Source organism: Microtus pennsylvanicus, chromosome 5 (genome assembly GCF_037038515.1).
Source record: "Microtus pennsylvanicus isolate mMicPen1 chromosome 5, mMicPen1.hap1, whole genome shotgun sequence".
In the NCBI taxonomy this organism is placed as follows: domain Eukaryota; kingdom Metazoa; phylum Chordata; class Mammalia; order Rodentia; family Cricetidae; genus Microtus; species Microtus pennsylvanicus.
The window spans coordinates 18505541-18522450 of NC_134583.1; the positions used below are offsets into that span (position 1 = coordinate 18505541).

At 41.4% G+C, this 16910-nt stretch overlaps 1 protein-coding gene across 2 annotated transcripts in view; it reads right to left on the reverse strand.

Moving 5' to 3' along the window:
• The window catches only part of Usp45 (ubiquitin specific peptidase 45), a 66889-nt gene that overhangs the window by 20869 nt on the left and 29110 nt on the right, over positions 1-16910 (reverse strand). For both annotated transcript variants that reach the window (XM_075971319.1, XM_075971320.1), the window contains exons 9-10: positions 9569-9656; positions 2865-2946 (exon numbers count right to left, since the gene is read on the reverse strand). In XM_075971319.1, coding sequence (XP_075827434.1) covers positions 2865-2946; positions 9569-9656 — 170 coding nt within the window. The remainder of the gene's footprint in view (positions 1-2864; positions 2947-9568; positions 9657-16910) is intronic.

Consider the following 16910-nt stretch of genomic DNA (forward strand, 5'->3'; position numbering starts at 1 on the left):
AGGTTCCAGGGACTGAACTCATGTTATCAGGGTTGGCAGCACACGTCTTTATTTGCTAAGTCATCTTGTCAGCCCAAACTATTTTTAAGAGGTAAAATAAGTGGAGCAATTGATGTGGGATTCCCCTCTGTATGCTGGGATTACCATTAATGATAACGGAACTGATTTGGGCCTATAGCAGAGCTATAGGGGAACAGAGCTAGGTGGGGAAAACTAAGATGAATGCTGGGAGAAAGAAGGCGGAGTCAGAGAGATGCCATGGAGCTGCAGCTGGAGACAGACATGCTGAAACTTTGCTGGTAGGCCACAATCTCATGGCGATACACAGATTAATAGACATGGGTTAAACTAAGATGTAAGAATTAGCCAATAAGAAGCTAGAGCTAATGGGGCAAGCAGTGATTTAAATAATACAGTTTCCGTGTGATTATTTCGGTTCTGAGTGGCCATGACGAACAAGCGGCTCCTTGCAGCAAGCAATAACTACTAACTTATATCACATCCCATCTGCTCCCACTAAGCTTTTTTGATGCCTCTGTTCCTAGTGTAGAGGTAGAGAGACTAGGGAAAATAACAGTTTTTGAGGCTAAAGATTCCAGAGCCATGGCTATGAAAAGGGGATGTAAGAAACAGGTATGTGAAGCACAGTGTGAGAAGTGACCATGGCAATTAATAACTCACGTGAACATGTACATACATGTGCCTGGTGATTGCTTTTAAAAGCTGAAATTATTGTGTTTATGAAGTCCTTACAGATCAAAAGAAACTGTGCTAATGGGTTACTTTAAAATAGCCAGGTATTGGAGGAAACTGAGCAAACAATATGCTATGGATGTAGCTAAGTTAGGTGACACACACACAAGAAGAGGCATTGTGCTAATCTTTCTGCTTGGACAGATGTTTAAAGTTTTCGGAGACAGAAAGTATATTAACAAAACTGTTCTGTTCATCTTGCTTTCAAACTCCTATCCTGTGCAAGCTTCTACCTTCAGAGAAAGTGTTGAAAATTATTAAAAGCATCATTCAAAGCACTTAATAACAGAGAAGATATACTTTAACACCAAAAGACATTTTTTATAGAAACTATTAAGAAATACAATGTGTCATTAAGAAAAATCGAACAAGGGATTAAAAAGAGAACTGACAGATGGAAAGAAACCAGGGCTGCCGCCGCCAACATGCACTATAGGGCAGCATCACAGCACACACTGGAGACATGTCCTCCAGCTGCCCCCACTTCTGAGACAGGGAATCACTATGTAGCTCTGGCTGTTCTGGAACTTACTATGTAGACCAGGCTAGCCTTGAACTCAGAGAGATTCACCTGCCTCTGCCTCCCAAGTGCTGGGATTAAAGGCGTGCGCCACTACACCTGGCTGAGAAAGTAAGTCTTAAACCTGAAACTACAATAGAACATTAGAGCACTTACTTATCAATTATAGTCATGTATTATAAACAGTTTAATACTACAAAATAAAACTCAGAGGTAAGTGTCCTTTATAACGACAACGTCATACTAATATAGTATTCCAAAGCAGAACATACTACAGTAGGAATTGGGTGTCACGGATACACACTCAAACTGTATGTCTAGAAATCACCGGCTTGGCTGGCATTGACAGGCATATAGCAAACGCTGGAAGGCAGGATGTGCTGCTACTTTTAGTCTCTTAAATAAACAATGAATCTTCAATGTCTTTAAAGCACAGAGTCATTTTGTCTACTTAAAACAAGGTAATGGAACTGCCCTCTGAATTGAACTCAATACCCTCTCTACAGAGGTGGCAAACCAATGGCTGATACTGAAAGCATCGATGTAGGTAAACAATGTAGGTACAGGGATGTAGACTCAAATGGGGAAATGTTTCTGGTAGTGAACTAGACAGAGCAGCAAACTGCGTTCTTCAGACAAGTGTCTCCCAGCCTAAATCAGAGAAGCCCTCCCTAAATGAATAGTGGTGAGTGCACACTCATGATTGCCCCAGGATGCAGAGAACAGATCTAGTGTGGGCCCATCCCCAAACAAGTCACCTACAGCAGTCATTCTCTCTAAGGCCCGGAACACTGCGGAAGAGGGGCAGGAAGTACGTAAGAGCCAGAAGAAGGGTAAAGCGCTATAGAATGCTATTTCCTAGATAGGATGCAACTACCGTAATCATCAATTCACACCAACTGTAGTTATTACAGCAGGACCACACAGGACCAGCATTATCAACAAATCAAGGCATTCATGGGGCCTTACCTTTGAACTACTGGCTAGCATTAGATTCTGGAAAAGGGGGAACCACTGTCTTTTGTGACCCCCATTCCCACTGATCCCCTTTTACTCATCCCTGCAGGAGCATGAGTACAGACTGGCATTTACAGATGCATGGCATCTTACCAGTGGCTAGACTCTGAAAGAGTCTCCCTCTAGCAACCACGAGCAGCATTTCTCCTCTCAGGGAAGCGTGAGCTTTCTGATCCTTCCACTCTTCACAACACGTTTGTTCAGGGACTGGGAAATCACAGCTGCTGAGAGTTCCGGGGTGCAAGGTAGGCCACGTTCAGAGGAAAGTGTTCTCCAACACTCTCCCCTTCCCTGCCCCCTTCAGCTCTTAGATGCTGCCCTCTGCAATGTTCCTTGAGTCTTCTGGGATGATGAAACCTTTATTATATTGCTTTATAACGTACTTTTCTTTTTGTTTTTTTGGGACAGGGTTTCTCTGTAACTTTTGGAACCTGTCCTAGAACTCGCTCTGTAGACCAGACTAGCCTTGAACTCACAGAGATCGGCCTGCCTCTGCCTCCTGAGTGCTGGTACTAAAGGCGTGCACCAGCGCTGCCTGGTTATCTGTAAGGTACCTTTAACAGAGTCGACATACCTTTGACTTTTTTTCTAGTTTCATCATCAGCAGTCTTAGTAGTTGGGTTGTTAAATGCTTTTAGAATGCTTGCTTGTATCCTCTGTAAAACAAAGATAAGAGAACCTAGTGGTGGTCAATGAAGATCTCATTCTCAATAAAAAGGACTTTCAAATAGCAAGAGACACTAGGGTTCCTGCCATGAAAATAAGATATTTGAATCTTAAATAGGTACTTACTGTTGGGATACGAAGTTTTATTTGTTTTGAAAGATTTCTGTGAGATTGAGATTTCCCTACGTTATACACATTTAGAAACATGAAGTGTATTCTATCTTTCAGTTATAAAACTTCACAAAAAAACAATCCCTCTAGCTGGAGATGATAGTGCATGCCCGTAATCTCGGCAATGGGAGGAAGGGGCAGGACTGTGAGGAAGAACCAGTCTGGACTAGAGGGAAACCCTGCTTCTAAAACAACTTCAAAAACAAAGGCAAAGGCAAAGCTCTACAAGTTCCCTAATGGCAAATTTTCCTAAATGAGCGGCAGCTTTGTGTTTAGGTTTCCTCTCAGATTTAAAGCATTCTTACCAGCTACAAAAGCAAGTACCCCAGTTAGTTCAGCTTCTCCTCAGTTCAGAATAAGATCCCTCTGCCCCTTCTCCTTCTATCTAAACTGGCATTCTTTATCAAGATATAAATATGAAAAAGGCAAAAAAGATCAGATCACATGGAATTTCTTGTCTATGAAGAAACCTTAATATATAATAAGCTATGAGACTAGTCGCTGCAGTCTCTCCAGAGAAAGTGCACACACACGGACCCTAAAGTCCAGACTGTCAACTAACATCTACCAAGAATTTCCCAAATCACAATTATGGTCATCATTACACGTAGTCGTCAACAATGACCATGTCTTCAGCTGCTTACAGCAAGTTACGAGGTTTCTATTTCCACACCTGTGTGTGATGTGTTCATACGTGATGCTGAGCTCTGAAGCTGGGGCCCACACATGCTACGTAAGAGTTCTACCACAGAGTCACACACTCATAGCCCTTATTTCTCCATCTTCTATGTTAGGCAAGTCTAAATCTTCCAAAAAAGACATTTCGAAACAGAATGAAAGAATATATTACAATAATAAATATTCATTTAAGTCAACAAATTATTGGCCTTCAGTTAGTTGGGCCTCTAATTAAGGTGAATTTTATCAAATGTAATTTGTGATGTTACATAGGGTAAAGGGAAGCTTGTCATCTTTCCACAGACAGTTTTCTACATATTGCTCACAGGTTTTACTCTCTAACTACTGTCTGAGAGGCAGAGGGTTGGGAGACAGCTCGGTGCTACAGCACTTGCCATGTAAGTACAAGGACCAGAAATATGAACCTCCAGAAACCCTGCCTCCCACAAAGCCAAGGTGGGTGTGGGGGCCTGCCTGGGATCCCAGAGTAGGAAAGATGTAGACAGGGACTCCTCTAGCAAGCTGCCTAGCTAGACTAGCTGAGAGGACGATTTCTGGGTTCAGTAAGGGACACTGCTTCAAAATACAGGGTGAGGAACTATTTTAGAGAAAATACCAAAGCCAACTTTAGGGCTCCATGCAAAATGTACATGCACTCACATATGAGAACATGCACACTCACACACACACACACACATACACACACGTGCGCGCGCGCACTGAAACCCAACTCTATTGCCTGAAACAGACTTTAAAGAAGATTTATTATTCATTTATTTGCAACTACATATAAGGTATGTGTGATTTGCAGGAACCCAAAAATCTGGAGGAGAGCACTGGATCTCTTGAGGCTGGAGTTACAGGTCTTTGTGAACACCCCAGTATGAGAGCTGGGAACCCATCTTTGGCTCTACCAGAATAGCCAGTGCTCTTAAATGCTGAGCCATCTCTCCAAACCCTAAAATGGCTTTTACACTGTGAAAAATGACACAAAATTCTCTATTTAAAAAAAATGCCATAGAGACACTATGTGGTACACTTTAACAGAAAATAAAAATACTGCATATCAGGATCTAAGATATTTCTCAATGTTCAGAAGAAATTTCATACCTTAAATATTTAAATAAAGTGAAAACAATAAAAGCAAATGGACTAAGTAGTCAAACTAACCATGAATTTAGAGAAGGGATGCTAAAACCAAATAAAAGTAGAAGGAAAAGCTTCAAAGGAAATGAAAACAGAAACTGGAGAGAAATAATACATGAAACCAAAGCTAATTCCTTCAGTATAGGATAAGTAAAAGTACTAGCTAATCTTAATACAATAAAGGGAAGTTTAATATCATACTTAAATAAGTCGCTAAGAAAGTTAAATAAAATTTAAATAACCCCAAGAGAATACTTTCTAATATAATTACATTTGAAAAAAATATAGTAGGTAACTTTCTAGGAAAATACAATTTTAAAAATTAATTATAGGAGAGGCAGAAAATCATTACCGTGCCAGAAGGAGGAAAGGAGGGAAGGAAAAGAAAGAATAAAAGCCTAGATATTTCACAGATTATCACCAAACCTGTTTTAAAGGCATAGAATTCATTTTTAAAAGATTCCAATTTTATGCAGTATAGTAAAGGTCTAAAACCTGACTCGAGAGAGCTGAGGAAGTAACTCACTTGGTATAGTGCTTGCCTGACAAACACAAGGCCCTACGTTCAAGCTACAGTACTGGGGGCATGAAAAGGCCACCTGGCTAGCACTGCTGATTCCAGGCCTCATTCTGTCAGCACGGCTCTCCCCTCTTACGCTCCCACCTACACATCTATAATAAACTCATAAGATGCACGTGTGCATACACACACACACACACACACACACACACACGGGCGCGCACGCACACGCACACACACACATTCACCTAAATGTTCACGTTAGTAGAAAAGGGAAGGCCAGGGATGGAGCTGCTTACACACACATGTGATAGAGTGCAGCTGAGACTTCTGCCTTTAACATACTCTTACTCAACACTGGATTAAAACAAGGTATCTTTAAAATAAAAAGTTTGCAGAATTTAGGAGAAGAGTTGTCCAATGTTAGTCCGAGTGAAAATTCTGATTATGTCTGCAATCCTTCAAGATCTGAAAGGCTTATTTTGGAAGAGCTTACTCAACCTAGCCGCCTGGGACTTTTAAAGTATCCACCTTATAAGAAAGTTTGTAAAACGTCTGGTAGTACTGATTATTAAAAGAAGACAAGAGATAAGGTTTCTTTTTCATCTGCTTCTATGGATCAAGAGGTTAAAAGCCTTCGAGAGAAACTTAATAAACTTAGGCAACAGAATGCTGGGAGGAAGAGGAAGTGAGCTCAGAGACGCCATGTTCCCCTCTCCAGGGCAGACGCTATAGCTCTGCTCTCTGAGGCAGACGCATGAAGCTCAGACCCAGGATGGACGTAGGCTAGAATCTTTCCCTGTAAGACTGATGCTACACAGATTATTAGAGATGGGTTGATCGGGATATGAAAATTAGCCTGTAAGGGCTAGAGCTAATGGGCCAAGCAGTGTTTAAGTGAATACAATTTGTGTGTTGTTATTTCGGGGTATAAGCTAGCCAGGTGGCCGGGGTGCTGGGGACGCAGCCCCGCCACTCCTATTACTACAGAATGCGTCTCTGAGCTCACTTCCTCTTCCTCCCAGCATTCTGTTCTGTTTACTCCACCCATCTATGTTCTAACCAATAAAATGGACCAAGGCAGTTTCTTTATTAAAAATAAAGAATGACCTTCCTCCATCATAAATCTTAGTGAAAGCTCAAATTAGAAGGGAACAAAAGCAAAGAAAACATGATCTGAAGGTAAAAAGGCTGCCCATAAAGGAACTACTTATAGTAAATATAATTATAAATTCTGTACGTACACAAATATGTATGATTTGACCACATGTTCCCTTTAGCACTGTATTCACTTTAGCAATAGTATATTCCTCAACCTTAGAGTCACAAGCAAACCCTTTACAGAGACAGTATGAGAGGTCAGTAGTTGTAAGTCATTTCTCCACGATCTGGTGGCAGACATAACGCTGCAGCCTTTCTTCCATCAAGAAAGCCCAGGCAGCGCAGCGGCACGTGTACACCATAGCACACTTAGCATCTGCTCCTTCCCAGGCAAAACAATGCCGCTCCTGTCTGCAGCCTCACCGTAACCAACCAGCACGGCTGATCTGCTTGTGAGGCTAAGTACATCCACAGACATGACATGTCAATCTTGTCAAACTAGCTATGGCCCTCAAATGGCAGAATAAGAGCAGCATATACTTCCTGAGTTTTTATGATACTGTATGACGGAGAAAAACAATGTATGGAAAAATTTAATTTGCAATGATGTGTGACTATCATCAGATAATAAACATACTTCTGCAGAAAAAAAGCTATAAAGCTGTAAGAAAGTATGATCAAATTTTAGCTCATGGGAATGTTAATGTCTCCAAATTTTAACTATAAATTTCTTAATTTATCTTTTTATAAAATAGGTATAATATGATGTGGTAGTTAACCACTGACTTATTCAAATGATAACATATTCAAAACAGCTGCAGATCCCCAGGAAACCAGGAATAACCTACATAATGGGTGACGTGGCTTTCCCACTCAGATTCTCACTGGGAGCTGTAATAAACCTGTTCAACAGGACTGAGAGAACTCCATCCAGGTATAAAGAGGGAAACAAAACAACAGTACCTTTCTCCAACTTAGGAAAGGTGTTAGAGAGGATACAATCTTTCTTTTGTATTGTTGGTTTTTGAGACAGGGTCTTACTACATAGCCTAGGCTTGCCAGAACTTACCACCCTCCATCCTCTTGGCTCCAGAGTGCTAGAATTACTAGACTATCCACGCCAAATCATGACAAAAATCTTAACAGATGGCAACCAGGTTCAAAAGTGAAAACACACATAAGGGTTCTGAAGAAGAAGGGATTCTGAAGGTCTGAAGGCTGAGCCCAGTCAGTGAGGCGGTCAGCAAAGGAAGGGCACGATTACAGCACACACTGTTCTGTAGAACACAAACATCAACTCGTTCTTTGTTGTGCTGAAATAATTTTTAATAAAATATTAGAACCCTACCTCGCCCCACTAAAATCTGGCCATTAACACAGTTCAAAGAAACTGGGCTTTTAAGAGCGCTTGTTCAGTTTCTGTAGGCTGTGGGTGAGTGAAGGAAGGAGGAAGGGATCCTACCTTGCCCAGTAACACCTGCTGCAAGCACGGAAATGCTTTGTTTATACTTGACCACTATATTTCATATTACTACATAGACTGAGAAGTGTACTCACTTTGAGGAGAAGTTTTTACCTTATTATCTATAACTGAGTGGCACATACTATATATCTAGACAATAATTCTGAAGCTAAAGGAGGGTTCCAACTGCTCTAAACACTTAGCAATGACTGGTATAGTGAGAAAGGGAGAAAAGAGTGTTAGTCCATTTTCTGTTTCTGTAACAAAATACATGAAACTAGCCTCAAGTTTAAGACTAGCCTGGGCTATAGAGAAGACCCATCTTTTCAAAGTCAAGGGAGAAAAGAGAACAACAGCATCCTACGAGGTTTCTTGTGTTTGACATGGGAGGCACCTTAGGGTGCGACAAGAGCAAGTGTGCTCGCTTGGGTCCCTCCTCATTCTCACACCTTATTTAACTCCAATTACCCCCGAAGATCCCATTTCCAAATACCATCAACACGGACTTTAGTGATTACGTTCTATCATGTGTACTTTTAAATACATCACAGGTGCAGCAATGTAGAAGCTGTGTTGTGTATCTGACATCTTTAATATTCTGTACCCTCTTGATATACTATCTATATTCTATCTACATAAGAGGCCCCCAGGAAGTTCAGTTTCACTGATGCCATATTAAAGCCAATAAACAAGCAATGCGCCAAAGTACAGGACTGGAATAGCACTGCCTGAGGAGCCTCCATTAGCAGCTGTTCTTTTCGGAGACCTTTCCGAACTCACGCAGCTGAGGTTCTACTCCCCAGCCCATGAGTGGAGCCTAACCCAGTACAGGGCAATGAGGTTTACTCTGAGAACTCCAAATGCACATGCGGTCAGTTTATGGTTTGCATATGTGAAACTGAAGCATGCAAACTATGATGAGCACCGTGCTGACTTCGGCATGAGAAGCAAACACCGCTCAGTCTTCTACAGAAGTGAAGAGACCAAGAGCTGAAGAAACTAGAGAAAAGGAGGATGAGGGGACAAGGGGCTGCTTTCTAGACTGTTGTTTGTTTTCTGTATTTATATGCCTTGCCTCAATAATTAAAACAACCTTTCTACCCTTCTTCTTATGTCTTCCTCCCCCTGTCCCTTCCCGAGACAGAGTCTCCCTATGTAGCCCAGGCTGGCCTCAGACTAGGAGACCTTCGCTACCCTTGTGCTGGGATTAAAAGCATGCCTGGCTCTTTTCCTAAGAGGTCTCTCACTATAAACTCTCAGGTCCGAGTAATCCTCCTGCCTCAGCCTCTTGAGTAGCTGAGACAGTAGATATGTACCATAATGAGTTTTGTCTCTGAGCTATTTTGAGTTGATTTAAGAGCTGAGGGACATTAAGAAAAAGCAAAAAGAGGGCTACAAGAGAAACAATGTTACTGAAGAAAGGCAAAAATATAGATAAAAATGACTGGTCACTATTCTTTAAAATTACAGACATTTGTCCAGATTAATATCCTTGCATTAAAGAGAACATGTGACACATATTAAGAAATCTGACCTTTGTCTCCTCTGTCCTCACTGCATCCAACAAATGGTGCAACAGCTCCTGACTGTCCTGTTGCTGGAACCCTTTAAACCGAGGAGCCCTAGGATTTTAAAACAGAGAAGCAAAAAAAAGGGACAGTCATTTTACAGATCACCGGACACGTCAAGCTTACTTAAGACCACCTTGAAATAAATCAATGGTCAGTTTACTGCTTTTCAATTCAACAGACAAGATGCTGTTCGTGTTCCAGTGCAGATTAGTCCACTGGGTAGGCACTTACCTTTACCAGGCATGTCACACACGTACTTTACACAGCCGTTTTACACACGCTAACAACAATCTCACTGAGATGTGCTGCGTTCTCAAGTTGTAAGTGAGAGACCTGTTGTGGGATAATCTTTTTGTACACTGTAAGGATGTGTCATTCTGATTCGTTTAATAAAAAGCTGAATGGCCAATAGCTAGGCAGGAATTTCAGGCACATAGGAAGCTGGGAAGAAAAAGGAGGGCATCACCAGACAGGTGGAGAGGACGCAGCCTGGGTGGTACAGAGTAAGAGTAATAAAGCCACAGACAAAAAGTAGATTGACTTTTAAAAAGAGGGTTATTTTAAGAGCTAGTTAATAACAAGTCTCAGTAATCAGCTGAGCTTTTATAATTAATAATAAGTCTCCATGTCATTATTGAGGACCTGTTAATCCCAACAAAAAGGTACAACTAAAGGGATCAGAAGAGATATTAAAATAATATGTAATGTCATACAGTCAGCAAGAAAAACAGCAACCCAAGCCTCTGTGATTTATTATTTTATCTCAAAGAATAAAAGGATTAAGATACATTCTGTACCTAAATATAAATATTATTTGCTTTTTATATTAGGAGAAATACAGTCACACAGTTACAGAACGTATCTTATACATTTCACACTGATAACTATGTGAATATGTTCCTTCTAAGGAGTTAATAATTAGATCTCCTGTGTGACTAAATGAGGTAGTTAAGTGCTATGCACAGAGATACCAATAGCAAATATTTAGTTCATTTTGGTAACTTTTTTTTTTTTGGTTTTTTGAGACAGGGTTTCTCTGTAGCTTTGGAGCCTGTCCTGGAACTAGCTCTTGTAGACCAGGCTGGCCTCGAACTCAGAGATCCACCTGCCTCTGCCTCCTGAGTGCTGGGATTAAGGGCATGCAACCCCACCACCTGGCTCATTTTGGTAACTTAAAGTCTGCAAAAGATCAGTTCTGGGATCACAATACCTGATTCCAATCAGTTCTACAGAGCCATAGTAACAAAGCCATATGGCAGGCAGTGGCACAAAAACAGTCCGTGCAGCAACAGAAAAGAACAGACAACACAGATACAAACACACACTTCAACAAGGGTGTCAAAGGCCTGTGCTGGAGAGAAGACAGCCACTTCAACAGTGAACGGTGCTGAGAAAACTTTGTATCTACATGGCAAAGAATAAAACCAGATGTCATCCTTCACCCTCTAAAAACCAACACAAAATGCATAAAAGACTTTAATGTAACACCTGAAATGGTATGAAATTTATATAAAAACAAATTTATAATAATTCACTATGATGTGTGTGTAATATCATTTAATATAAACAACACTGCTAAAGACTTTGTAAAAATGAACTACATTTTTCTACTTGAGAAGACTGAAGAGGAACAAGTTAAATGTCACTAAATACCAATCCGGTTTTTATGACCCAGAACCTAGTACTTTAAATAGTATTCCTCAGAGTCTCATAATTAGCATCCACCCTACAGTGCACTGATGTGCCTGCCACAAAGCTAAGGGAGCTGGCAGTGAAGTTACCACAGAAGAGGAAACACCGGTTCAGCTAGTCTTTTGCTCAGTAGCTGCAAATAGCATCGTTATGTTAGAGAAGGCTTGTGGGAGTAGGTCAGAGAAACTCAGGCTAGAAACAGATCCCAGAGTTGCTTGAGCCTCTACAGCTGGCATCACAAGAGGGAGAGATTCCATAACAGACCGGTGCTGTCCACATCGAGCAACGTTAGTGAAATCAACTAGGACAGAACCAGGCATCCTTCCAGAGTCTCCCTTAGCCCTGGGAACGGACAGACACATAGGGTGGAGATCATTTCTGAACAAAGAAGCTGCCTATCTCCATCTCCATAATGTATAAACTGTTTGTTGCCTTCTAAATAATCACTGAAAAAAACAAACCTAGGGGTTTCTTTTCATTCTTCTACTGAGAACTGGAAAATGTAATACATTAATTTATAAAATTTTTGAAGAATCCTATCTGAGGTACCAATATCAAGTACCTTTAAACTTACTTTTAAAAAGGTTAGCAGATACCACACATATGAAGACATTCAGCCTATTAAATAAGAGGAACATTCATTGCAAAGGTGCCTAAGAATGAGGGACAGTTCCTTAAACTTTAAAGAAAGTCCCTGGACAATGTTTCCAAGGCCACAAAAGGACTAAGATAGCCTGAGTACCTAAAGCTGAGCCTTTACACCACACACCCAAGTCATGGTCATAAAGTAAATGTTGCACTAGGAAACTTACCTCCAAGGACAGTCAGAGGGTTATGTGAGAGGAACTTAAGATTTAAAATTAATAAGCAGGGAGTGGAGATGTAAGAGGAAGAAAGTATAGGAGTAACAGATGAAGCAAGGAGGTAAGAAAGAAGTGGGAACAAAATGAGGGAACATTAATAAGGAAAAAAACTATACCAAGTAAGCCTATGAACTGAGAAATTCAAGCATAGGAAGAAGTCTAGAGAAAAGATAGCAAGGGTATGAATTAGTTTCACTTCAAATGCATTTTATAGAATTGCCTAAAATGTTGCCCTAAATATTCCGAGAATGTCCAATAGATGCTCAGCATTAAGACCACTTGCTGCTTGTAAACTCCGAGTTTGTTTCTCAGCCCCCACATCCCAAGACCCACAAGCATCTCAACTGGAGGTCTGAGGGATCCAATGCTCTCTCTCTCTCTCCTGGCCTCCACGGGCATCAGGCACACATGGGGCACACATGCATATATGCAGGCAAATACTCATATACATAATAAAAAGCATTTTAAAAAATTAATAAACCTATTGGCAGGCTATGCTTGCAAGGTATATAAAACGTAAGTCAACTTTGTGTTTGTACTTGAACCCTTTCTTCAAGAGGGCTCATAATATATGAAAATGTTCCAAAACCTGAACAAACCCAAGTGTAAAACATTTCTGCCCCTAAGCATCTCAGGTGAAAGGTGTAACCCTGTAGTGAATCCTGAAGAAAAGGGCAGACAAGAACCTGAGGTTTTGTCTAGGAGTACTCAACTATTTCAACATATTTTTGACTTCTTAGTAAAAGAAGGAAATATGAAAACAAATGAAGCTATTTTGGACAGAATTATAACAAATTTGTAAAGCCTGAGATGCCCTAAAACTCTAACTTTAAGCAGCAGTCAGATCTCTAAGCTTCTCACAGTCTTTTCTGGCCTTCACGGAGCAAAGAAACGGTATGTGCCGAATTACTGAAGCATAGCAAACCCTCTACATTTGGGGCTCGTTTAAGTTTAAACAAAATCGTGAAGTCTGTAAATACTATAAAATGCAAGTCTCTACTTAAGGAATTTGCTTCCTTCACACTTCAGTAACTGGACCGAACTAGTTTATTAGGTCCAGGAGAAGAGGACCAGTTTTAATGTTACATACACTAACCTGACATATAATCATCCCATCATTTCAGAAAAAGAAATGAGTGACTATTTTAGCAGTGTTGGGTAATAGCCTCAGGTCATGAGGAATTGTGTCAGGTTGTCTTTGGCAATAGCCCTGAGCTATAAAGAATTGTTTAGCAAGCCAGGATTGATGGCCCACACCTTTAATCCCAGTACCTGGAACACAGAGGCCAGTGGATTCTCTGTGAGTTAGAGGTCAGTCTGGTCTACAGAAGGAGTTCCAGGACAGTCAGGGCTACATAGTAAGACCCTGTCAGAAATAAACAAACAATGCTTAGTCCTAGCCTGTTTAGTTCCACCTGCAGAGACAATATGCACTGGTAGCATAAGCAACTCACCCTGCCAAACCACACACACACGTGCACGTACGTGCGCACACACATGTCCCCAAGCCTCTCTGAACGCACCCAACCTTCATCCCAATTATTAACTCCCTTTTAATACAGAAACTCCTTGAAGCAGCTCTCCTTCCCACCCAAGCAGCCATTCTCCACTACAGTGGACATAAAGAGGACAAATGATTTCTCTCTCTTCTCAGTAACAAGGCCGACAAAGTCCGCCCTGTCACACCCTGATTCTACGACAACAAGACCTCATTCCCGGAGCCATCTTGTCCACACAGACGCTCTTTTCCCCATAACTGGAGCCTAACTGTCTGCACTCCCTGAGTCACCCTTCTTTCCTTCCTCCGCAGTTCATTACTGCTCATCCTCTGACGGATTATTCCTAAAAAGACAAACCAAGTCCTGTGAGTCTGACCAAAAGACAAATGCTAATCCCAAGCTCTGTCCTCCGCAGTCTCCATCTCACCAAGTGAGAGTTCAGTTACCTTCCCTAGACTAGTAGTTAGGTTTCACCATGGGCTCCTGGTTGGGGCACACAGATATTTACTAGCATTTGCAGATACCTTTCCAGGATGGGCTGAGGCCTTCGCAACCACAAGTAAGAGGGCACACAGTTCACACACTACTCTCTGAGATCAATCCTTTGCTTGCTCTCCTCCACACAGACAGACAATGGCCTTGACTTTCTCTCTTGACTACCCAACCTGTCTCCAAATCCCCTGGAAATTCCACCTGTCTTACTGGCCCCAGTCCTTGGGGAAGTAGAGAGAATGAATAGGCCATAAATGTTTCCCGGCTTCACCTTTCCATACTCAAAAAGACTCCCCTACAATTTTACTCCACATCTCTAGGTCTCACAAGCTCAAGTTAGCCAGGCTGAAGTTTCCCAGCTGTCGCCATCAGAGAGGCAGACTGTACAGGACCAGAAACAAATTGTACCCACTTGGCTCCCAAGCTGTCTCACCAAGTCCCTCCAACAAAGACTACTATACTAGCTTTTACTGCCCAGAGGTAACTGACTAGCCCTTATCCAACCTGGAAGCAACCTTAATGTACCCTTCTACCACTGAGATCACAGTCCTCTTCTAGTAGGAAGCAGCTGCCCCAAAGCCATGACTCTTCCCCTTTTTCTTTTTACCCTTCCAGAATTGGGATATGTTGGGTCATGAGGAACTACATCAGGCTGTATTGGGTTCCAAGCCAAAAAAAAATTGCTTAGCCTCAGACTGACCATTCAGTTCAGATCCACCTCCAGAAACAGTATGTCCAGGTAGGAAGCAACTCACCTTGCCAAACTGTGACAGGACGAGACACCACAAAGGCTCCTCCATCTTGTATTCTCGCTGAGGCCATGTCAGGTTTAACTAGAATTTGATCTCCTTGATGGAGAATCCCAACTCTATTCTAGGAACCCATGGTCAAGATGCCCTGGCTAATTTAGCTTAGCTTCTTGTGCAGAACCTCCTCTAGCTAACCACTTAGCTTCTGTTAAACTGCTGCTTCTCTGAAAAAGCCCTCCCTGCAACTGCCAAGCGAGCCAGAACATGGTTTGTGCCTTTAAAATCCCCTTGGTCTAAATGTGTGGTGCCATACTGAGGTCTTGAATACATGAGTGTAGTCCCAGCCAGCAAGAATAAAGACTTAACTGGCTATAAACTGTATCTGAGTGTTCATTTCTGATGGGTTCCCATAACAAAACCTCAAAAATGCTGTAAGTTCCTGGTAGATACATACATACATGTATGCACAGATGTTTTAAGTTTTAATTACTGTGCCTAAGAGGTCTATAAAACAAAAATACTTCTAACCTGTAAGCCCCTTAAGGACATATACTTCCTGAAATGCTGGAGGCTACTGTTTATGGAAGATAACAAGACACATGTTTTCACTCCCCTAAACAAGTTTGTTTGACCAAACTGCACTGGATGTGCTTGATCGTATGTAGGCAGGAAGTGTACAGGCAGGAAGTACGTCAGAATGTATGCTTGCCCCTGCGTGGTTGTAGGTGGCAGGGAAGAAGTATGTTAGGATTTATGCTTGCTCCTGATTATGGGAAATATGGTATCTTATAGGTTTGCCTTTATAAGCCTCTGCAAAATGTGACTCGTAGCCATTTTCTGGGAGCCAGAGTCTATCATCCTGGCCAGTATTTAATTAAAACTTGCTTCAAATTTGGCTCAAAAATTGTGGTAGTGGTCTTATTCTTGATTGATGGGATTAACAGTATGTTCCTCAGCCTCTCTAAAAGAGCTAAACTTTCATCCCGTGGAAAGATTGGAGTCAGGCCCATCGCTGTCTCAATAAAGCAGCCGTCTGCTTCTCTGCTTTATTTTTCTTACAAACATCAACTCACGTAAGCTCTTTATGGCAACTTTTCACTTTGAGGCATATGAAGATTTTACTTTTAAGCAAATGCTAGTACCTGGAGAAATCATATAAGATCTATTTGCCTCCAAGCCCATCTTTAAAATAAAGAAGCTAAGGGTCTGAGAATGTAGCTCGGTGGTGGACTTGCCTGGCACATGGGAGGCACCAACAGAAGAAACTTATATTTGTTATGTTCCTTTCTAGATTTTACAGTTGAGCGATAACCCCATGATGCGTATTCTGTGTGCTGTGAATATGTGTTGCTTTTATTGGTTGATAAATAAAACTGCTTTGGTCTATGGCAAGGCAGAAAATCCAAGCAGAGATGTAGGTAAAGCAGGAAGAAGCTGGCAAGCTGCTGGAACAAGATGTACTAGAGAACAGGTAACACCACAAAGTCACACAGAATACACAGATCATTAGAAATGGCCTGATTTATATGTAGAGTTAGCCAAGCAATTATAATTAATATTAAGCCTCTAAATGATTATTTTATAGCTAGCTGCAGGGAGCAGTAGGCAGGAGAGAATCAGTCCAGTGAGACCGTCGGGACACAGAAAACTTTCAGCTATAGCCCCAAGCTATGAAGAATTGCTTGACCCACTTAGTTCCCCAGCCTGACCACTTAGTTCCACCTCAGAAACAGTATGTCCAGGTAGCACAAGCAACTCTCCTTGCCAAACCACAAAAAAGGCTGTAACTTCCTAGGAGATACAGACATACATAACATTTTATCATAGACTTGAGTCAGAACAGACTTCATTTGATTCTCCATTTTGTTACCCCCATACTAGGGGTGCTACCTAAGTTCTGAGTCTCTGTTTCCTAAAACACATAAAATGGGGATAAACACTCACTTCTAAAGAGGATGGTGAACATGTGCATAAAGCACACAGATGTAGCTAACAGATGTTGCTTCTTTG